At 38.9% G+C, this 24,807-nt stretch overlaps 2 protein-coding genes and 1 long non-coding RNA gene across 3 annotated transcripts; 2 read left to right on the top strand and 1 right to left on the bottom strand.

Moving 5' to 3' along the window:
* Positions 1 to 3,849: 3,849 nt before the first annotated feature.
* Positions 3,850 to 4,494, top strand: LOC122651769 (metallothionein-like protein type 2). The gene is made up of 3 exons (XM_043845302.1): positions 3,850 to 3,988; positions 4,133 to 4,216; positions 4,366 to 4,494. Exons 1-3 carry the CDS (start codon positions 3,924 to 3,926, stop codon positions 4,457 to 4,459), a joined length of 243 nt encoding a protein of 80 aa, XP_043701237.1. The 5' UTR covers positions 3,850 to 3,923; the 3' UTR covers positions 4,460 to 4,494.
* A 7,262-nt stretch (positions 4,495 to 11,756) lies between these two features.
* LOC122651768 (outer envelope pore protein 16, chloroplastic-like) lies at positions 11,757 to 17,617 on the bottom strand. Its single transcript, XM_043845301.1, has 6 exons — positions 17,459 to 17,617; positions 17,282 to 17,333; positions 15,218 to 15,249; positions 13,592 to 13,625; positions 13,390 to 13,457; positions 11,757 to 11,901 (listed from the first exon to the last, which is right to left on the bottom strand). Exons 1-6 carry the CDS (start codon positions 17,570 to 17,572, stop codon positions 11,761 to 11,763), a joined length of 441 nt encoding a protein of 146 aa, XP_043701236.1. The 5' UTR covers positions 17,573 to 17,617; the 3' UTR covers positions 11,757 to 11,760.
* On the top strand, positions 15,527 to 23,414 carry LOC122651771. The gene is made up of 3 exons (XR_006331507.1): positions 15,527 to 15,537; positions 19,127 to 19,131; positions 23,158 to 23,414. It is a non-coding gene; the product is annotated as an uncharacterized LOC122651771 (long non-coding RNA).
* Positions 23,415 to 24,807: the final 1,393 nt, after the last annotated feature.

Below are 24,807 nucleotides of genomic sequence, written 5' to 3'. Positions count from 1 at the left end.
AATTGGACTTCGAAGGCTGAACGCAAATCTCCTTTTCGCTTTTCTTTTAATGGAAACCGATGGATTTGTTGATGGATGAGAGAGAGAGATATCTATCTATTAACCAGATCAGAGAAGGCGAAAACCGAAAACCATTCTTTTTTCTTTCATTAAGTAGGAAAAGGAATCCATGGAAATGGGCTTGTTCCACTTTTAAACAACTCTTAAACAACTTTATGAAATGGAATAATGGAGTCTTCCTTCCCTACTCAATAAGCCCAAGATCCTTTCAAGACTAGTCGATGTGGGATTTGATGATGAGGATTCTTCCTTTTACCAGCTCCGTCAGCTACTTTATGGCCCTGAAACTTCCTCCCTCTTCTTCTCCAACTATCTGACATTACCAAGAACTTCTTTGAAGATATTGTTTTTACTGTTACCATTGACACTAACATTACAGATCTGATTAAGAAGATGGCTTCTCAAGCAACGCTGAATTGGCATAATTTTGTACATTTTGGGACATTTGTATATCTTAATAAGTTATTTTAATATATAATCGTTGGTATTTTCACCAACCCAAATAGAAAAAAAAAAAAAAAAACAATGCATATATCTTACATATCTTACATACGCAAAGAGAATCCGAACTCATGTGGAACCATCTTGTGGGGCACATAATCTTTTGATCAACAATACAATATATATATATATATTTGGTCATTCAGTTGAGATAGACCATCAAATTTGACATTTGATTTATTCAAATGACTTTAAATCTATTTAATAGATAAAATCATTGAAGGAAAAAAAAAAAAAGACATCAAAGGATCAATGGAAATGAATGATTTGAGAGGAGGGGGAGGGGGGGGGGGGGGGAGGTCATAATTCATGGGTGTCATTTACATGAGAAAGGGTTTCATTTCACTATGCTTTTGAAATTATTCAAGAGAAGCTATTTTGATAGCCCAAGCTAACATTTGTAAATTGAGTATCAGATGTGTTGTAATTAAACCCCATTATTAGCTAAATGTCAAATAATATTGAGCCCATCCCAAGTCCCAATTATATATATAGTAAGTCAGTCCATCATGAATTGAGCCTTTTATCCTTGTATTTTTTTTAATTTTTATGGTTAACTAAAACTAGTAAAATTACCCATTACATAATCCTAAATCCTAATACATATTATATAAGCTAAAGAAGAGGAAGGGAAAGACTAGAGGATCACAACCAATCCACCTTTTAATTGTCAACGGGGAAAGTACGTACAAAAAATGGTACTACAAAATTATTGTACTACATATGTTAGTACCATTTGTCCAAATGAATCTTGTATAGTACAAATTACTAATCAAATGGACCTACCCCAAGTCTTGGTTGCTTCACTTAGTAATTTTTTAACTTTATGGATTTATTTATGGACACAGTTTTTCTTCATCTATTATTGAAGAGAAGAGACAACCTCTTATACTACCACATGTGATCCTTGAATTGGATTTGATAATAGAAGGTAGGAGTTTAATGATGAAGCTCATTGTCAGAGAGTCCAATCATAGGGTCACATGATTCTCTCTTCATCCAAGAGGGCAAAAAGCTCTCTCCATATTATGGCATTGGTCACAAATTCTTCTTTACACCTTTTTAATCGTTGTATCCTTGTGAGAAAGCGTAAGAGAAAAATATAAAAATAGAACTTATCTGTTATGGTTGTAGTCATCACGATCGTCACATTAGGAAAGATTCATCACAATACTAATAATCAAAATCACACCAAATTCTTAGAACTCAATCTTCATGTTAGGAAAGTTTTGTCACAATACTGATCAAAATCACGTCAATATCTCGGAACTCAAGTGGTAGAGGTCTGAGTCTTGCCACTTTGACACTCTCCTTAAGGTCTTAGACATCCTTTATGGTGTAGTCATAAGTTTACAAATCAGCCTCCAAGATAAAACGGTTTTATGACTTCTGACAGAAATCATGCACTTATCTGTTGTGCCTATTCACACACACACACACACACAGGAAGGAGAGAGAGAGAGAGAGAGAGAGTACTTAAATGAAGCAAGCAACCTTCTTATATATTTATAGAGGAGAAGTACCTTTTGATCCATCTTTTTTAATAGGTACAAGTTCTTTGCCTGATCCAACGTTTGATACGCTTTATACAAAGTCCAATGCAATTTTGTTGACGTCAACAACACGTCAGATAAAATCTAATCCTCTACGTTGCTAAAACCTCTCAAACTTCAAACAGAGAAGAATATACATTATTGATAAAGGTTAGATATGACATCTAGAAATAAAAGCTCAACTCAATGTATGACTAAAAAATTTCATCTCCTTTGCAAGAAGCAATAAGTTCATAAAGGTCTAAAATTCAACACTTATGAGAGACCAAACAAGATAAAACACAAAGAGAACTATTTTAAAACTTCTTTTGCTTTAAAAGATCATCTAAAACTAATAGATTAAGGCTAGGCGATAAGGCTACAGACCTAGCTTTCCTCCGGCCATGACAGGAGCTGGAGGATCTAGATCAGCCAAAACAGGGGGGGGGGTTGGTCATTTCATAGGGTGGGGCCCATCTATGAAATCATCCAAATACCCCTATTTTAGTTGGGCTGGATCTTTCAATTCCTGCCATGGCTAGAGGAGAACCAAATTGTACATTATGATTTAATGATCCTCCCAGATCCAGTAGTGATGGGACCCTCATGCACTTCAGCTGGTGATAGTATTGTTTTTTATCATCACTGTTGCTAATTTTATCAAACAAACAGAAAAAAAAAAGTGAGATACTTATCCAGATAATAATCGAAGATAGAGAAACGCAAAATTTTGTATCTCCAGCTCCATATATCTCTATGGCCAAGACAAATACTTGGTACAGGAAGGGAGAGGTCGGTGTTTATATATACAAGAGCTAATAATAATATTGGATGACAAGATATGTACCCAACTGACCCTTTAATTGTCATTCTCGATCATCATTTATTATTCATATCTCTTTTTTATTTTTTCACAAGTATGAGAACAATAAGATAAGATAAGATAATATAATATAATTAGAGAAATACAAGATGCAAAATACTAATAAAATGTATTCCCTTTCATTTTCATAACATAGTTTTTTTTTTTTGGGGGGGGGGGGGGATGTAAGTTTTATTTCACCTCCTCCGGTGAAGAGAGAACCTCTTAAACTAAGAAGACATCATCTGATCGAGTGTTGAATTTAGAGTGGGGATGAGTATTAATGCAATAGGGGATGGTGGGAGTTTAATTATGATGAAACTGCAGGTGTTTGTTTTAAATTTCTGGATCACATTCGGCCGATCCAGCTAGCTAAGGTTGATTTGATTCACGGAAGGAAACTAGTTTTACTGTTTTAGGGGTTTTATTAATCGGATTCCCACTGATTTTGAACCGATTCTGGCCGACCCGAATCCAATCCAGTAAAATTCAAAATCAAAATTAGTCGTCGGACCAATCCAGATTCCGATTCCTGATTTTAAAACCCTTTTAATATTGGGAAATATTAAGGGTGTGGGAGTAAATGCTATGTCATTGCAAGGTTGGCATAATTCAATTCAATTCTAAACTTTCTGATAAAGTAGTAATAGGTCTCCTCAGTGTCTGAACGGGAGCATTACTGGGTGGGTTTGGGTTTGCTACGAATTCGTCGTCTTTAGGACTTTTAGAACCACACGCATCAATTGTTTTTTTATTTTTGTTTTTTGGATTTGCGTTGGATGTTGACAAGTGTACGGTGGATACCATCTCAACTCTACTCAAAGACCCTCCCTCAGTTTCCTATAAATAGGGAGTCGACCTCCATCATCACCCTCATCCTCAGAGCAGAGATCATCAGAGAAGTCTCCAGGAATCCCTCTTTAATTGCTTCCTATTAACAATTCTTCATCTTTTTTCCTAACAAGAAAATGTCTTGCTGCGGTGGAAAGTGTGGTTGCGGCACCAGCTGCGGTTGCGGCAGCGGCTGCGGAGGGTATGAAATCTCTTTTATTCTCCCTTCTATTGATTTCCCTTCCCTTCCCCCCCTTTTAAAACCATGTTTAACTTGCTCTCTCTCTCTCTCTCTCTCTCTCTCTCTGGGTTTGAATTGAAATTCTTGTGGTTTGAACTGGTGCAGATGCAAGATGTACCCAGACTTGTCTTTCTCCGGAGAGAGGACAACCACAGAGACCATCATCGTTGGAGTCGCTCCCGAGAAAGCGTATGTATCATCGTTCCCGTCCTAATCCCTAACGAGGAATGATGAATTTTAAACCTTTGTTTTTTTGTTAAATTTGTTGAACGTTTCCATTCTTCTTCTTATGGACCTTGTTATATATATATATAACAATTTTTTTTTGGATTGGACAGATACTTCGAGATGTCCGAGATGGGCGTTGGGGCCGAGAACGGTGGCTGCAAGTGCGGAGCTAACTGCACCTGCGACCCCTGCACCTGCAAATGAGAGTCCGGCCGACACTCGACACTCGACAGTGGCTGCTCTGCCTCTTAATTTTATGAATAATAATAATATTATACAACATGAATATGGTCTGTCTCTTGTGTATTGGTGTCTGTCTAGTCTGAAGCTTTTCTAAGCTTCCAAAACAATAAAGTAGTAGCCTTTCTTTTGCTTGCTTCTTGTAACCCTCTTTCCATGGCTGCTTTTGTAACTGTCTTCAATTCCGGTGACTTATGGTCGTCGTCTCTCTCTGTAACTGTTCTCTCTGAGAAAAAGGTTATGAATTATTATTAATTAAAAATGGATGAATGGTTAACCCCTTTCTATGTTATCAAAAATAAAAAAATTCACCCCTTTCTAGATTTCAAGTTTCAATTTTTTACCCCAAAAAAAAAAAAAAAATTCAAGTTCTAATTTTTTTTCATTAGGTTTCTAATGTTTTACAATCGTTAGAAGTCTATGTAATCCTTTGATTCATCTTCACGAGCATCATCATGATGATGATAACGATGACCTTGAGAAGTGTTGCAGATCGAGAAAATTTGTTTTAGATGCCGTGAGTGAGACGTGTGTTAAAGTTTTCTTCTCTTCTGAATGGATTGGATTATTGACGAAAATCATTAAATGGAGGAGGGTGTGGTGGGTGGTGGGTGGTGGGTGGTGGTGGGTTTAGGTTTGATTTGAATTATTTTCAGTATGGTTCGTAGGGGTGTAAATGAATAGCTGAAATTCATTTTCGTATCCATATCCGTGTTCGTATCCGTTTAGCATTATCCGAATCCGTTCGAAAGTTAAACGGATGCGGATATGGATAAGCTATAGTTAACCGAAAAGTTATATTTACATGTAAACGGATAAAATATTCGATCCGTACCTGTTTAGCACTATTCGAATCCGTTTGATAGCTAATCAGATGCGGATGCGAATCCGTTTACAGCCCTATTGATTCGCTTTCAATTATCATATTTTTCATAATAATTGTCTTTGTTCTGTAAGGGGTCGACGGTGGATGATGGTGGTGGACGCTTATAGCCGTTCGTCTTTGTAACCTTTGTCTTTAATTACGAGTTACGAAATTACGGGCCCACTCACTTACCTGTTGACCGCTCCGTTTGATTTGTGGGAAGATAGAGGAAACCGAAATCATAGAAAGGCAATGAGGAAAGGACTTTGGCTGGGAGTTCAGTCGGTTATGAATCAGGTCCCATCATGAGGTTCCTCTCCCCCTGTCGGTAACTCTTGGTAACCGGCCACTTCATCTCATCTCATTGATCTCGCTCCATTCATGGGGTGGGGTCAGGTATGATCCCACACCTCAATGATGGTCCCCACACCCATGGACGGTGTGAGTTGGGATAGCGAGGCCAAGGATCCGGATTAGGATCGTCTTCACGGAATGCCCAGGGCGCTGTCAGCCGTTGGGCTGTGCCGCACACATCCCTAGGAGTGCACCGAGATGTGTGTGGTACAGCTCAACCACTAGATGCCCTCTGGCAACATCCTGGGTGCACGTCTCCCTGGAGACGAGCTAAATTGAGGGGATCCGGAGTCTAGACTCAATTGAAAGTAAACGTACTTACTTGTATTTAGTTTTGGTGTACTACGGTGTACATTGTACTTGCAAAGAAACCATCTGTCCTATTTTTACCATTTACAAGGGGATGAGGGGTATTTATGGAAACAAAATAAACGTGTAATTGGTTATGAGATATACATTCACCTGTACGTATGTGTTCGTTTGAGTTTTCGATGGAGAGAGTCTAACCCATTTAGTTCCTGCCCAGCCAGGTCCCCAGTGCCCCTAACAAGAGGGGGCACAATGACCACCCTACCCCTGCTCAAACAGTCTACCAGGATGGACCCACCCCCTTATTAGAGTCACTGGGTGGGGAACTAGAAGAGATAATTCCCCCCCCCCCAAAACCCTTAAATGCCCAGAAGTTAATGAACTTAGAGCATACACGTAGGCTTCAACCTCGATTAAGTAATAATGGTGATGGCATGTGACCTTTTGTTTCCATTAATGTCCTTTGACCTTGGGAAATAGTGGTATGTTTGGCATATTTGGCTTCAGTGTCTAACAAAAGAAAAGGAAAATGAAGAAATGTTGGGACTTAGATATGGATGACGTTTTAAGATATAACAACCAAAGAGGACAATGATAACGAACTTATAAATGAGAATAATTAAATAAAGGGTTTTGGTTAGTGTCACAATGTTTCTTTTCCTTTCCTCGGAGTCTTTTCTGAAGGTCACCTTGGTTTACTGACATTAGGCTTTTAATCATGATCTATACAGCTTACATGGATTTCCAAAATAAATTAAAAAAACAAATGAGAGAACCCACGTTGAACAAGGGTTTATTCTACAACATAAGATTAAGGATCGAGTCTTCCTTCAATTACATTGAATGGGAATCAATTCGTTGTGGGCTGAAGGATGTGCGAGAGAGAATATTTTTGGATTTATACTAAAAACCTATAAGGGTTTACGAACCCTAGTATAGGGTGGTGAACCTTCACCATGCCGTGAAAGAAATTTTCTCCTAAGATTAATGTTTTCATTGTAAGGCAGTTAAGTGTTCACTTGAAATTTTGTATTTCATCTCATCCCTTATGTGGGTTTGAAACCTGATATTTTTTTCAATTCGCCAATTTCTATTTAGTGCATTCTAGACCTAGGATCTATTTTGAGAATACATATCAAACACAACACTATTGTCAATTCCCGAATGTTGACAACTATTTGTTCTTTTTGTTAACTTTCAATAGAAAAAAAAAAGATAATACTATTTATGTTAAGGGTTAATTTTCGTGTAACCAAGAATGGTTATACTGAGAGTCACCATCTTACATAGAATTATAGAATGTATAATACAAAGGGGCAGTAATGATGTTGACATCATCGATTGTATGAACAAGCACAAAACAATCGTGGCTACAGTCTCCGTGTAAGGAAAACCTTTATATTAAAGTTTACCCAAAATCGTACAATATTACGAAGAATATTGGTATCATTTTAATTTGGAAAAACTTGGGTACATATTTTATCCCCATTATATACTCATATTGGTTTGAAATTTGATCAATGACCGACTTACCCTCACTCGGGCAAGGCACTCGGGTAGGGGTAAGGCGATCATTGATCGCCTCATCGTGTCTAGGCAACACGATCCTGCTGGGCAGCTCAACAGTAGAGGATCCAAATTGTCATACCCCCTTGATGTAACATCTTAATTGACAAATTTTTTTTTTTTTTGAAAGTAAACAAGAGGGCTCTTGACAAAGGTGTTCGGGCAATTATAAATGACTATGTCATGGCAACTTCTCACAACATTCTACCACTCATAATATGACAAAATGTTCATCAAAAGAAATGGTCCATCATTGTTTAGCTACTTTGATAATTGATTATTAACCACATGTCCAATAATCAATTCAAATTCAATTATCCATCCATGTATGTTAATGTATTAATCTTGTATTTTTCTACCATCCATGCATATCTAAACAATCAGAATCCTCTATGATCAACGTGCGACCTCACACAGGTAGAGCGTGGACTCGAATATTTGGGATGTCCTGACCCTAACATGCTTATTAGGACTGTCCTTCCTGCCTTCTTGGACAAGTTTGCACCTTTTTTTTTTTTCTTTTTTTTTTTTTATAGAAAGTTTGCACCATTTTGACAACATTAATAGTTGGGGGGGGGGGGGGGGTTGAGTGGTAATCGAATATTATAATGGTAATAAAATTTTTATAATCAAATAATTAGTAGCTTTCTAGTTTATTGTATTTTATTGAATGGATATACTAATTATATGACATAGTTGGGGGTGAGTGGTAATCGAATATTATAATAGAAAGAAACATTTTATAATCAAATAATTTAGAACTCTTGACTTATTCCTCTTTGTAGCTTTCTAGTTTATTGTGTATTATTGAATGGATATACTAATTATATGATAAGGAAATATGATTGTTTTTACGAAATATTTTTAAACTAATCAATCATTCAATATCTCTCTCTCTCTCTCTCATTAATATGTATGATTTTCATTAAATAATATATAGTTATACTAGTTTTATTTAGCCTATTATTCATATATTAAATATATACAGATGACAATCAAACACCCTTTCCCCTATTATCATTTTTATGTATGTTTTAATGGAAATATCGTTTTTTCTTACTTTGCTATTACATTTTATATTAATTATCTAATGGGATGCCAATGGTAAGTCTGCATACATAACTACCCTACCCCAAACCTCGCATTGAAAGGAACCTCATGCATTGGGTACACCCATTTTTATGCCTGTAGTAGGAACTTTTCAACAAGCCAATTTTAAATGCTACACTTACCATGTGGCAGGTAATTCAGATGGACCCAAATCGTGTGAACAGGTGAAAATTTTTTTTATTAGAAAATGATCCTGGGATGTCTTGGCAACTCTATTTAGCCACTCCCTCGATCATCTCTATTCCTACAAATCTTTCCCTCTATTGCTTCCTTGAATTACAATGCCTTTTCTCACTCCCAAATTTGTGGTTTGTGGCACTCCTCTTTTCTGTTCCCCTTTATGTTTGCCCATCATTTGTAAGTATTGGGGTTCATCTTGTTGTAATCAAAATGGTGAAGTGAGAAGTTGTAGCCTTCTTTTGCTTGCCCTTCTTCTTATTTTCAAAAGTTATTTAATGTAAGGGTAAAAAAGAGTTTTCAAAATAATTTGAAAATAATTTACCACTATATCATTATTAAAAGTTGCATATTTTTTCGAGTAAAGCATCTGAAATGATAGGATTTATTTTCATTGGAAAAAAAGGAAGTAAGATTACAACTATTTTTTAACAACCTTAATTAGTTACAACCAGATTTTCCCATAAATATTGTTCTTCATTTTTTCTAAATTACAAGGTTTTGAAAAAATGTACTTCATCACATGGAAAGCAGATAAGCTGAAGGACATGTTGAGATTTTGGGCTGCCAGCTCAAACCCTCCATATCTGGACCGGGAAGAAAGCTGGTTTTGTATTCAATGCCCATTCCATCCCCATACTAGAGATTGCACTTTGTTGTTTTGTAACATGCAATAACTAGTATGTTAGTTCTGCTACTCTCATCAAACTCGCAAAAATAATACCCGAGATTGCTTTGATCTGTCTCTCTTGTTATTTGTGAAGCCTGATCTCATCTTAATCCAAGAATTACTGGTGATTCTTCTCCAATATTGGTGATCTACACGCCTCTGAGTGGGCCAAGGGTTGGAGATCCGAATTTTTTTGTGAGTCGTTTATACTGGGAGGTAATTTTGTACTCTTGAGGATTAAGGTTTCTCTATATTGTATTGCGGGATATGCTATATATAAGGGATTGAGGATTAGTAATTTTTTATTAACGAAATAGTGGAAATCCTTGGATTGAGCTCCTCTCCAGGGAGCCCAGCACACCTAGGCATGCGTCGAGATGTGTGCGGCACAGCCCAACCCTTGAATGCCCCCTGAGCGTGCCCTAGGCACTAAGGTCCCTGGAGAGGAGTCGGATCCGAAAATCCATCTTAGCACTCGACCGTGAACGTAAACCCACCTTCTCTAAGTCGCACAACCGCAACAACCCAAGTTATTCTTTTTAGCACTATTGAAGTAATAATTGTTTGATCAAATCTATTCATGGGTTTCAGGTATTTCTTAGGGAAAATTACATGATTAGCTACTTTTGGGTTTTCATTTACAAAACTGTCCACTCTATGTTTAAGTTAACAAAAATAAACAAAAACAAGTTAAGGTTTACAAAACTGGACAAAATAGTGTCTCTCCCTCCCTCACTTACTTTTTTAGACATTTTTACCCCTGCTGTTGCCTTCTCGCCCAGGCATCCTGGGTAATCACAAGGAAGAGAAGGGAGGGGCGGGTTTGAGTAGCAGAGAATGGCAATGGCAGGGACAGGGGTGGGTTGCAGGGAACGGAGGATGTTTGGGCGAGAAGGCAATGGTAGGGATAAAAATATCTAAAAAATTAATTTTGGGAGGGAGAGGCACTATTTTGTCCAGTTTTGTAAACCTTAACTTGTTTTTATCTATTTTTGTTAACTCAAACATAGAGTGAACAGTTTTGTAAATGAAAACTGAAAAGTAGCTAATCATGTAATTTTCCCTATTTCATACTGATCACAAGTTCACAAAAGGCTTGCAACTCTGCTGGCCCTATCCTGAGTTGCCATGGCTGGAGGAGATGCTGGGCGGCATGTGGTGGAAGGCTTGTGAGCACTACCCTAAATAATATTACTACTCCCATTGTAAATTTCAACAAACCACGATGGCATGGGCATAATTAACTTGCAAACCCTTGGCTAGTTCACTACAGATTGTAAACTATTTTACAAAATTTAAATATATAAACGAAAGAGAATTTAAATTTAACACTGAAAACCACTAGTTACTTGAACCTCGGGACTCCATATATTTGATTATGGAAAAATGAATGTGCCATCACACCTGGCAAAGACTTCAATGCGTTAGAGTTTTACATATTTCTTTTAGGGAAAAGGGATGCTGCAGTGTGGCGTGTACCTGCGCTTAGGCATAACCGCATGCAAAGTGATTGATTCACATCAGATCCTTAACACCATTCTAGGGGATGTGCCGATCATTTCATGTGTAACTGCGTCTGAGCGCATAGATACACCGCACTGCAGTACTAGTTAGCATTCTTTCTCCCTTTTTTTTTAAGAGGGACTTGTTTCTGTACACTATCATATATGAAACAGTCAACACTTTAACGTTCAAATAAGTACACAATAATAGAGCATGTTCAAACAATGAGGGGTTTGTGAACCCTATAATGGTGGGTACACCGTCTTCTATGAGTGGAGGAAAACTTTGTCCATGACGGACTGAGTATCCCTCCACCTACGGTGAATGGGATAGGAGAAGGCAGGAATGGGTATCGGGAGGATATTTTGAAACATAGAAAAACCCTAAGAGAGGTTCATGAACCCTAGGATGGTGAGGATGGTGAGGATGGTGGGTGAACCGCCTCTATGGGTGGAGGAAAACTTTGTCCACGAATCCATGACATAATGGAGAGTCACTTTCAAGTTATTTTTAAAATCTTTTTTCCTTAATTTAAAGAGTTCTTACGAATAAGATAAAATGCAATTAAAAGGATTTTACAATTTCTAAGATCACCAATTTGGTTACAACAAGGTGCAGTATTTCTAAAAGAGAGGCAAAATAGCAGATAGTGTTTTACTTTTCCTTCTCTTCTACGATCTGCAGAGAGTAGGAAGTAGTAGATTCTGTCATTCAAGTAAGATAACTAAGGAACTCAGCTGCAGTAGCAATGGCAGCTCCCGATATAGCAGATAACACAACCTTGTCTTTACCGTTGTCGGTTGCAGCAGATATCAGAGCCCCAGTAATTGCACCCCCAAGCATCGCATTTTTCTGCAAAAAGCTCAAAAGAAAGGACAGAATGACATATAGATTGTTGAATTCACTCTTAACACATTACAAATTTTTTCTAGGGGCTCCCCTTGAAGAAAAGGGGGAGAAAAACAAATAAAACAGAAAATACAGCAATACAAAGCCCCACCAACTCTAGAATGAGTGGGGAAGGGCCCAAGAAGCAACAATGAGCTTATTTCAAAGAGAGTCAGAACATCTAGAGGGCATGGCGGACAACTTGCTTCTAACATCAAAGAGACTGGTGTCTCAGATCTGCTGGAAAGATCTAGATTTAGTTGACCATCTTTTGAGGTTGCGCTCAATCCAAATGATAGATATAGCAACTCCAAAAGCGAGCTTACCCAGATGGTCACCAAGAACCATTTTATGTCTTCAAATATATGAATCATAACTATAAATACTTTTAGCTACTGAATTTGCTGATAATGCAGCATCCTTATTTTACAACAAAAGCCACGTAACTGTATCACATGTTTCATTCTCATTCTTTAATCTGGAGATAATCCCCCCCCCCCGAAGCTCGAAGCTTGGAGATTGGATGTACTGTTACAAGATCACTAAACCTCACTGATTCTAGGGCTATTTCTTGTAGGACACCTAATAGCTAGCAAAACAGTGGTGATTAAAATGTGGGACAGCCCATACCATTACCATCTGCAACGATCATTCACCATCATGCTGTGGCACCCCACCAAAACAAGGATGCAGCCAACAGCAGATTTCAGTTTAAGGACAATGGCTGAGTTGCCAAGTCTTGACCTCACAAGTCACAACTGAGAGACTGTAAGGCACCTAATATTATGGAAGTTCTATGTCAAATAAACTCAATGGGAAACTATAATAGGTTTTGCACCCAGGATTGACTACACCCAAGAAACAGAATTTCAGGACCTCACGGGAGTACCACAGAGTATGACGCCACATGAACGTGGACCATCTGAAAGCAGAGACCAATGCAGCATTGTTGGTGATATGGATGCAACAGCAGGACCCCAGCTACTCAGCCTACAGACCTTTATTTAATATCTATGTTAAATAAATTTAACTCTTAAATAGGAAAATTAGCCTAGTTTTATCTATGTTAATTTGTTTGGTAAGTAGCCTACTTAAACTAAGTTAAATAAACATACTCTCCTAGGAAAATAAACCATAGGATAGATGGGTCACAATTGGAAGGCATGATCCTTTACAAGAGACCATCTCTATAACAAACTGCTAAAAAATAAAAATAAAAAAACCCCCTTTTCCAGCTTTCAAGAAAAGGTCAAACGATGCAAGAGTGCTCCTGCATCCTGACAAAGGAAATCTGTGGATTGAGCAATGTTGAACAAAACAAGGATTAATATCAGCAGTGGCAGCAATCACAGCATGGTCCACAGGCTGAATGATTTTTTTATTGGGATAAAAAAAAAAGGTTTAGCCACAGATACAAAGGCAGAAACATCAGTAATCTAGCAAAGAAATTACCCAGTCTCTTGTGCCACGGACCCTCTCCATCCCATACTCCATTCCTACATAGACACCAGCTATAGTCCCTGCAAATGTGATAAAAGAAATCCTGTATTAATCTATCGCTCCTTGTAGAAGTAAAGAAATCAATGCAGACATGTTGCAATTGTATTATCTCATGCAGCAGAACAATCCTCAGGATTTTGTGTCTTAGGCTTACCCCAATACGCAGCCTCCTTGCACATCTTCTTCAGCTGTAATTACACAGACATCCATCAGTAAAATCTGAAAATGTATTATTTGCATGGTTTTTCCAATTCAGACTGAAGAAACAACAACAACTACTCAGCCTTTCCCCAACTAAATGGGGTCGGCTACATGGATCCTTGCCCTCCAATCAGCTCTATTCGATGTCATACTTGATACAAGGCTTAAGCAATGCATGTCTTTCCTCACTACTTCTCCTAAGGTCATTTTAGGTCTGCCCCTGGCTCTTTTAGTTCCTTCAATCTGAATCAAATCACTCCTCCGTACTGGAGCATCCAAAGGTCTCCGTTGAACATGGCCATGCCACACCAAACAACATAAACAACAACAAGTACAATATAATAGGAGTCTTCATTCATTAAAAGGATAGTCAACTAAGACCTCCATAACATAGTGGTTTCAAGAAGCTCTAATCATGCCTAGCCTTCTCTAAATGTAAGCCATACCCCACAAACTCTCAGATAATTTACCAAATAGGAGACCATACCACATGTGGATTATTGATAAGGCATGACATGTGTGTAGTGCATTTTCAAATCCCCCCTCCCTCATCGTCCCATCTAGGAGATCTTTGTCACAAGCCAAATGATTAAGTAACTGCAGGCATCTATCTTATTGTATGCCATGACCTTCATAAAAAATGTGCTATTTCAGATTGTTAAAATGGTCCCAAGTGTCCAACTTTTCTATTCGATGGAGAACTACAACTAGAGACGCCAGAATAGAGATACTACGTATGTATAACTTCAGACCATTCTCAATCTTAAAACGTGCAGGGGTTTCCTTCAACATCTTGACTCACAAAGGTATGCCTGAAAGCCTAAAAGCGATTTCTGATATCAGCTCCATTGATCACAATCTAACCATGTTAAAGCTCAGGTTCATTGAGGGGTGAATTTGGGGGCTAGTATTTTGAAAGTCGAGAAGAACCAAGAAATTTGGCATGTAACATCACTAGGAGACATGCTATGAACCTGCACGTACCATTGGGTCGAAATCAGTTAAAGACATTGTGGTGCCAATGTCTGAGGCAGGGAGGATAATGACCTCCTCACTACTGTACACATTCATACATGGGGGCAGGAACTCATCATTAGATGGGTTCTTTCAAGGAGAAACCTAAGTTCAAAGAATCCTAAACCTTTCCATTTTTTAATGTTTTTGTAAATTCAAATTGTACATTTGGTAAACCACTTCAGTTACAGAGTTTTAACCAGAAGTAATAAATTATGGAGTTCTTGATAAAGAAAAAGTTGGAGAAATGTAACTACGAAGTGCCTTGCTTTTTAGCTTAACATATCAGATCCAGGTCCAAATCTGATCAGATTGATCATTAGTTAAAATCAAGGAACTAAGGTTTTGAACTTAAAACTCCACTGATCATTAGTTAAAATCAAGGCACTAAGATTTTGAATTTAAAACTCCAAATTGTCAACTCAACCTTCCAACCAACCAAGACATTTTAAGAATTTTATTGATCCTTATGCATATATAATCACCAGATGATCTATTTAGGAAGAACTCTAATATAATGTTGTACAACAACAATAATAATTGAAAGGGCTTCAGGATTTCTTACTGAGTGCTCCATTTTGTTCTTTGAAAAATTCCCTGCACCAGATTTGTTACGGTAAAATTAGAGAAATATTGTTTTTATGAGTAGAGAAAATTAACCAACAAACTGTAGAACATGCATGCTGGTGCATCACATGTGCCTAATATATTAAGTAAACATGTAAGAACAAAAGAAATTACCCCATTAGTAGGAATGTGCCATAAACGCAATGAAAAATTGAAAACTACAGAAATGCTGCAAAGTGCAAGTTAAGCTCCTACATTAAAGATTCACCTATCAGTTGCCAGGTTTCTAATGCTGCGATAATATCAGCTCTAACCTTAGTTTAGCACTTCTCCTTCTTGTGGTAAACAATTTTGGGTTTCATTAGTGTAATAAATGCATTGTGTAGTTGAGAAGATACTTAATCGTTATTTGATTATGTAGTTCATTATCTCTAAGCATCTATCCTCTGTTTCTTACTTTACCCAATGGAAGGTTTATGCAACTACACGTGCTTAATTCTGGCCATATGAAGAGATGCAGCGTTTAGCACTTCTCCTTTTTGTGGTAAACAAGTTTGTGTTTCATCAGTGTAATACATGCATTGTGTATTTGAGAAGATACTTAATTGTTATTTGCTTATGTAGTTCATTATCTCTAAGCATCTATCCTCTGTTTCTTACTTGACCTGATGGAAGGTTTATGCAACTACATGTGATTAATTATGGCCCTCTGAAGATGCAGCATGACGTAAGCTTGACAGGGACAGTGCTTCATTCATGTCATAAAGGATGTGCAGCATAGCATAGCATAACATTTTCTTTGGAAAAAGGGAGGAGCATATTGTTACCTACAAATGTGGGCAGCACATTGGCCAAATAGATTTCTTCCTAACAAGGTCCGACACACAGTTTTGTAAGGACTGTAAGGTTATACCAGGGGAGAGCCTAACCAACCAACATAGATTGGTGGTCCTGGATATGTGCCTCAGTACGCAGAAACGTAAGATAGGGGAGCCTATTTGCCCTAAGATAAGATAAGGAGGTGGAGCTTAAAAGGCGGTTCCTTGAATTCATTTACTGATAAAGTGGTCAAACAAGGATATTGGGACTTTGAGGGAGACACGATGTGGAACGAGATGACATCTTGCATCAAGAAGATGACTAAAGAGGTCCTAGGAGAAACGAAAGGAAACATTCCCCTTGGGAGAGTTGGTGGTGGGATGATGAGGTTCAAGTAGCTACTACAACAAAGAAAGCTAGCTTTAAGACATGGCAAAGGACTAAGGAAGCAAAGGATCTGTAAAAGTATAAATTTGCCAGAATGAAGTTAAGAAAATTGTGGGGATAAGGCTATGTTGTTGCTGTTGTAGTAGGCCACAGAGAGTTGAACTCGTGACCTCTTTATTGTGAGGATTTGGTCTTTGCCAACTGAGATAATCCCCTTTGGGCTGTAAAAAGTTCTATTAATTACTCTTCTCATGGTATTGAATGTATTTTTCTTGTACAGATCGATGAAATTCTGCTGTAAAAATTTCAATTAATAACTCTTCTAATAGTACTAAATGTATATTTCTTATATTGAATAAATTCTTCAGCTAGTACAGTCAAAGGCCTCTATAAATTCCTAAATTAAATACTCAGCCAACTTTTTCCTTATGAAATTTATGTTCATTTTTTATTCCAGAATGACAGAATTTCTTTCTTAAAAACAGAGTATTAATTTTCTGGTAATGCTCATATTTCTTTCTTTCGAAGCACCCCAAAATTTTAGGTAGTTCTGGCTCTTGTAATCGAAGAGGAAATCGTTTTAAGTCATGGGCTGCCCCCAAATTGAGAAGGAGAATGAAATTTCAAACAATCAACTGCCAAGAGGTGATCAGGTATACTGGGTAGTGGAACATGGACAAAGAGGTGAGATCAGGTATGCTGGGTAGTAGTGATGTGCATAATTACTTACTTCTGTAACCTCAAACAAAAAATAATCTTCCATGGAAAGTAATCAGATGATGAGTGCAACCAGAAACGCATTCTAAAGGGTAAAATAGGAAATTAAAAAAAAAAATCATAGATAAGGGTAGAAGACCTGCACGGAGGCAGTGATAAGTTTCCTCAGCCGCCACTCTCGTTGCTGCGACCTGCAAGAAAGATGGCACCGAGATTTTATATAAATCACATTAAAATGTATAGAAAGTAAACAAATGAAAATCTCCGAAAGAATCGAAACAGAAGAGAAACAAGAGGGGATGATCGAAATTATTACAGCACCAATCTTCAAGAAGCCATCGAGGGTGAGGTTAAGGTAAGGATTTCCCATATCGATTGCAACATCGACCTTCGGGGATGAGTATGAACCTGAAAACCTGCTGCTCGGCATCTTCTTCGTACGCTGCTAACTCAATAATCTATGGAGCAGAAAGCTCTAACAATCTATGAGTTTACGATTTATTACAGAGCACTACCAATCACTATATATCGAAATCGAACTACCCTATTCTTCCCTTCTTCTTCACTTCCATTTAATATCTACTCCTTCAAGTGGAAAGCTGTCGTTTGCTCGATTTTTGGTAGGATCCGCGACTGTGTCGGTGACTGTGTCCCCAACCTCCACGTCCCTGATTCCATTGGCTTGTATTTCACGCCCAGTCGAATCTCTTTCTTAAGTTCTGCGCCGCCGAAGTCAGCGTCAATAGTGTCGGCACCGCCCGTTCCTGCCCCTCAAACTCCGCACAAAGAAACTTGAAAATATATCAGAAGATCAGGATGAGCTCTTAGCTTAAATAGGACTCCACCACCATGATCCTTCCAACGCAAAAGTGGGAAAAACAATAAACAAAATGCATGTAATATTGATACACGTCTGGCCTAGGGATGTAAATGGATAACCGAAATCCGAATCCGAATTCGCATCCGTATTCGTTTAGGGGCATCCGTATTCGTTTAGAGATATCCGGAAAATAATCCGAATACTCCGATTAAAATCCGTCCGAAAAAAAAATCCGAATACTTAATAATAAAAAATTAAGTAAATAATGATTTTTAGGGTTTTTGAAGATTAAACAAGTTCTAGAATATGATGAAAAGAGAATCATGATCTAAGAGATATGGATTGAGAGAGAATTGTATCCGCTAGGGGGAGGAAGGTCCGGGTTACACAAGGCAGATATGTAAACGGATGGTCGAAAATCCGAATCCGATCCGCATCCGAATCCGTTTAGAGGTATCCGTATTCGACCAGGGAATATCCGGCTCCGATCACATCCGATCCGTATCCGATCCGAATCCGATCCGTTTACATCCCTAGTCTGGCCATGCATTTAGTTCACTGCACGTTCGGTGTTCTACTGTAACTCTATAACTTCACTGAAAAACAAAGAGAACTTTTGAGTGAGTAAAAAAATAAGGTAACTATTGGAGAATAATAGAAATTTTCTCAAATTTTTAAATCAGGTGTGGTTCTGATACAGCAGTAATGGGAATTTTTCAAAATATCACTCACAGGTGTCAAAAGTTTGTCATGCATGAGTATTGTCCGACCTGAATCGATCAGTTGAACATTGTAACTAGGTACCGGATATTCTGTACAACTGGGTTGGGTCTTGAAAGGCTCAAGGATTAAGCGAACCAGGTCAATGCTATCTGACTCCATCTGGGCCTTGTCTAGACACTCTCCAAGGGGGCGTAAAGTAAGGCATCGCGCAGACTCAGAGCTTCTCCAACCAAGCTGGACTAGAACCGAGGGGGCTTGGAGACAGCTACCAATTAAACAAGTGGCAATTAAGGTGGTTTCGAATGAGGAATCCTACGCCTCCTTCGGTTGACTCAGGCTTTAGAGAGGCATCGCTATTGATCTTGAACACTCCTGGAGGTGGCCGAATCCAGCCGACCCTTCGATGGCTATTACTCGGTTGAGCCGGCTACACTTGAGCAGTAGATGTTGTCTGAAGGAACACCTGGTGGGCCTTATGGGCTGCATTAATAACTTCAATTGAGGTCCAGGTTTTTTTTCTTGAAAACCAAGTCGTTCCGCCCGGGCTAGCCAAATGAATCAAGCTATGAAGAATGCCAGCCCACATCTTGCAACCTGTATGAATGGACTCCCAAGACTTAATCCACAAGTGGACTTGAGACTCACCCGTTTGCAGCACAATAAAGGACAAGGAGGAACCAAACCAGACTAAACTGCTCTCATGAAAGCACAACCCAGGAGTATATGATCAACCGATTCCACTGAAGACCCACAACACTGGCATAGAGGATCAATAGGCACCCGCCTTTGGTTGAGGGCTTCTGCCGATGCAAGCCCTTGAGCGCAAGCTCTCCACGTAAAGTTTCTGATTTTCGGCAAGGTCTGGCAATCCCAAATGTTTCTCCAGACACCATCACTGATCTGGGCCCAAGAGTGCTGCCAAAAGGAAGACGCCTTCTCATTCTGGCGTTGGATGCTCTGGTCAGCAAGAAGACGATAGGCCGATTTCACCGAATAAACTTCGTTCCTTGACTCCGCCTAAAATTGAGAATCCTCTTGAGGGAACAAGCCCAGATGAATTTTTAATATCGCCTCCCTATCTTCTGGTTGAAAAACTGAGTTATGAGCTCAAGGTTCCACTTTCTATGCTCGTGGTCGATGATATCTGAGACTGAGTGAAGGTTGCGCCCATCCGGCTTTGGGTGTTGAAGTCTGAAGTCCTTCAAGGTACGGATCCATCTGTCTTTCCACAGCCGAATTCCATGATCGGTTCCTACTTTCCAGCATAAGCCCGCAGCACGTACATTTATTCCTTCTATAAGGCTTCGCCAAGCCCATGACGGCTGATGGCCTAAGCGGGCTTCCATGAAGCTTATGTTGGGGAAATATATACTCTTGATGAAGCGGGCCCAGAGGGAGTCTGGCTGGCTCCATAAACGCCAGACTGCTTTGGTGAGGAACGCTGACTTTTGAAGAGCTGGGTCTCTAAAGCCGAGCCCACCTTTGGCCTTAGGGCAGCTTAAACGGGCCCAGGAAACCCAATGGATTTTTGAGTTGTGCTCGGTTTTGCCCCAAAAGAAGTTCGCTGCCAACTTCCTCAAATTGTTGTGTGTTGCCATTGGGATTTTGAAGTGAGAGCTACAGAAATTTGGCATTAACATGACTTCCCGGCCTGCATGAGTCCTACAAGTTATGTGGCCATGTGATAGACTCTTGGACGTGGAAACTGCCACTCATGGTAAATGGTCTTAAATGCCACCTCACCTGTCCGTGTGGCAAAAAAAAAATTTGATGTGTAAATAAGAAATATTTCTTGGATCCATTAACCAAAAAAAAAATGATGTGTAAATATTTCTTTTTCCCTATTTAAAATCATGGTGTCTTTACCCAAAAAAAATTACCATTCTTATATGGAAAAGGGATCCTGTCCAGCCGTGGTGGGAGCTGGACGGTCCAGCCCCACTAAACAACAGCAAAAATAGGGGTGGGATGGTCATTTCACAGGTGGATCCCTGAGCCAGGTCCCTCAATCAACTAAATGAATAGGAAAGGCCTCAATGTAGGGAACGACCCTTTTTTTTTTAATGCATATCGAACGGTCCTTCTTTATACCAAAAAAAAAAGAGAACGGTCCTTCTCTAGTGACTAGAAATTACAGATGAGTCAAAGTCCTCAAAGGAACCCCACATCTTCACACACCCTCCTCTCAATCTAGCCGTGGAATGGATTACGTAACATATATCTTATTAAAGGGAAAAACGTTCTCTGAGCCACTGGGTAGGGTGCATTAGCACCCTTCGTGTCTATCTCTCACCTTATATAAAATGACCTTCCTACCCCCCAATGTACTACACCATTTTGATGTACCTCATTGGTGTATTTCCTATTCTGCTTGTTAAGAGAATCCTCTCCCTCCTAATGATATAAATAAGGAAAATGTTTTCTAATATGATTGTAGATAACACACTAGCTACCTCTCCTATCTCTGTATCTCTCTCATTCTCACATAAAATGACTTCTCTACCCTCTATGTACGAAACCGTTTCATTGATCTTCATTAGTGTGCTTCCTATGCCACTTGTTCAAAGAAATCATTCTCTTATAAACCAGCAATGCTAGGGTAAGCTCACATAAACTCCATCCTCTAAGTTCATTAGTTAGGGGGGTTTCATCTACATCAAGTGATAAAGCATAAAGGGTTTTGGAAACCACACTCTTGAACAAAATGGACAAATGAAACTCATCTATCTCTTCCCATCTCTCCCAACCCATACTAGCCATTGAGAATTCTCAAATTCTTTGGCCTTTCAAAACTTTAAGAAACTCATTTTATAGATATTAATACTGCGAACGTAGTAGCTACCAATTAGAATGCCTAAACTAACAACCAAAATAATGGAAATGTCAAATGTGGGGTCAGCCCTGTCTGACTATGAGCCCAAATGGTCTAGGTTAGGCTGAGGATATCCTAATCTGAGCTCAAGCTGCGTTGTATCTGGAATGAGAACTAGAGAACCTAAACTAGGTTTGGGTTCTCAAGACATGTTGCATCAAGGCCGAGTTGGTTTCCTTTTTTTTTTTTTTTGGACAGAGTTTCGCTTCAATCACGATTAATGAGATCTCATTCACTGTAGGATGGGAGAGCGTGGTACAGGATATTGGGACGGTATTTTGGGAAGATACAAGAATCTAGAAAGGGTTTGTGAACCCTAGAATGGTAGTTTTCCATTCACCGAGTGGTGGAGGGATACTTAGTCCTATTTTCTTATGAGGAAAACAAAGTATATGATGTTAGTATGTATTTATCTCTCATGATATCTCTTTTGTAGTTCTCTTTTCTCTCCCCTCATTAAATATACTGCTTTGCTTCCTATTATTCGCTTGGTTTGTATGATGTCAATATACGAGGGCAACATGAAGATCTCAACCCCCCGACCTTTCTTGTATGTTGTTACAAGTTTGAAGGGAGTGATTTAAGGGGTGTAACTTTGCCAAATCAATTCCAAGTTGAAACTGTGCCCATGTGGTTATGCTTAGCGATTTCCGAATCTTGCACTCTGGCATCTCAGTGATCCTTTTTTTATTATTTAAATATAATGATTAAAGGAAATAGGTTTTGATCCAAGCAAACTCCTTATTGGTGTGTGCGACAGAACTTGAAGTTAGACAAATTTTTTGCAAAGTGATACTGGGAGCAACCCGAACAAGTGGCTATTGGCATAACCATGTTGTACATCCTTTGTTAATCAAATGTTTAAGGGACCATTTTTTTAAACAACAGATAGAAAACTAGGTTTTTCAACTCAACTTGCCTTTCTCAAAACCTAGTGATTCTAGGAAAATTATCACCTCCAGTTCTGACCCCAGCTCCCGGGGGATGGTGGACCCCACCATGTTTGGGCATGGGTAGAGGTCATTTCAGCCCCTTGTTAGAGGAACGGGAATCGGCGTCAAAGAACTGGAGGTGATAAAGATCCGTGATTCTAGCGAGGCATGTTTTCTTCTTTTTTTTTAGGGTAAAGTACACGTACCTCCCTATAATGCACCCAATATTCCTCGTACCCCCTAAGCTTCTGATAAGTCCACGTACCACCCTTCAATATTCCACGTACCACCCCTGCTTTACCCTCCTAATGCCATTTAAGTCCACACCAGGTATTAAATGCTAAAAGATGACCAAACTATCCTTTCTTCTATCTTTTCTAAAATTTGAAAAGACCTAATTGCCCTCACCTATTTGCTAAAATTTGAAAAGACTAAAATGCCCTCATCTTCTCCAAATCATCATCTTCTTTTACATACCCACCACCACCACCCACCATTAACACCATCACCATCCCACCGTGAAGCCCCACCTCACTGTCTCTCCTCCCCTCCTCTACTTCCTCCACCTCTCGCAGCCGCTCATCACTCCAAGTTGCAGCATCTCTTTCCTCTCCTCGCCTCCAGAGTCTCGGCCCTCTTAGCTCTAAATTAAGAATCCGATGGATAAGAAGAAGAGAGTAAATGGAGAGGGATACAAGACGAGTTTTTCCAAACCCTAGAATGCAACTTAAGCATCTCCTTGGCCTTCTCCTTGGTCTTGAGGCTACAATCCACCTGAAGCACCAAACACAACTTGGAAACAACACCAACTTGCAGCATCTCCTGAAGAACACTTGAAGTCCCTGAGAACCTGGACACCGAAGACAGTATCCTCACTCCTCTATCAGTAGCCACATGTGAAACCCTAACTATCTTCTTGGACACCACTGCAATACCAGCCGGGTGCCTTAACAACTCCGCTCTCCCTTCTGCGCATCCACATAGCTGATCCAACACCACCAGCACCATCTCAGAATCTCTCTTCTCTGTCGTCTCTAGCAGTATCTCGATCAACACATAAACTGCACCAGCTTTCACGCCTTTGATCCTGTTTCGACTCCATTGACAGAGCTCAACCAATATCATGAAACCGATCCAAAATCTGACGATTCCTCGATTAAAAATTTTACAATTTTAGCATAAAAAACTATCTATTCAAACATCGAAATAACAAAAATTTCAAGCTTGAATCTACGAATAAATATAAAAAGTGAAATTTTAGACAGGATATATTAAATGTTCAAAGGGATGAAGAGAAAATAAACCAACAGAAATGGAAATGAAAAATTAATAATAATATAAAACAGTTTTTTTTTGAGAAAATATAGAACAGTGATTTGGAGGAAAAGGAGGGAAGGTTAACCTCTGTTTCCCAAGTCCAAGAGTCGAGTAGGAGAAGCAGAGGAAAAGATCACTGCTTGCTAAAATTTGTTTTGTTCAGATCGTCAACGTTTTGCGTGACCAGATCTCACAACAGGCATCTAAGGCTTCATTACAGATCTTGGTTGAGCTCTGTCAATGGAGTCGAAACAAGATCAAAGCCGTGAAAGCTGGGCAGATCTGCAAAAGAAATGATGATTTGGGGAAGATGAGGGCATTTTGGTCTTTTCAAATTTTAGCAAATAGATAAGGGTAATTAGGTCTTTTCAAATTTAAAAAAAGATAGAAGAAAGGATATTTTGGTCATCTTTTAGTATTTAATATCTGGTATGGACTTAAAATGGCATTAGGGGGGTAAAGTTGGGGTGGTACGTGGACTTATCAGAAGCTTAGAGGGGGTACGAGGAATATTGGGTGCATTACAGGGGTACGTGTACTTAACCCTTTTTTTAATAACTTCATTTTGTCCTTCTATGAGTGAGGAGGGAATGAGGGTATGGTTGCTACGCAAGTGAGAAGAAGAAAAATGGACCAATATTGAAGACAATAAATAAAAAAAGAGAAAAAGAACTCTATCCGGTAGTGCGGCCTATGCTAGCGCTCCCATGAGTCTATTTCTCTCCTCTTTATGTGAAAGACACCTCTACCTTTTAAGGAGGAGAGAGATAGACACATGAAAGTGCTTCTCTTGGATAGAAAATTACCTCTCATAAAAAATAAAAAAAAAGGGTTTTATTTAGTTGTAGACCAAACTTATGGTCTATAAACAGTATATAACCCAATATACAAAAAAAAAAAAAGACTCAACGAGTCTCACATGATTTAGGCAAAAACATAGAGTTAATGGTCTAGCCATTTCTTAAGCCTAGATGAATCATTAGCCCATGTGGTTAACAAAC

Source organism: Telopea speciosissima, chromosome 2 (genome assembly GCF_018873765.1).
Source record: "Telopea speciosissima isolate NSW1024214 ecotype Mountain lineage chromosome 2, Tspe_v1, whole genome shotgun sequence".
Lineage (NCBI taxonomy): Eukaryota > Viridiplantae > Streptophyta > Magnoliopsida > Proteales > Proteaceae > Telopea > Telopea speciosissima.
Note: the sequence above shows the minus strand (reverse complement) of the source record. Positions and strands in the feature narration are given on the sequence as shown.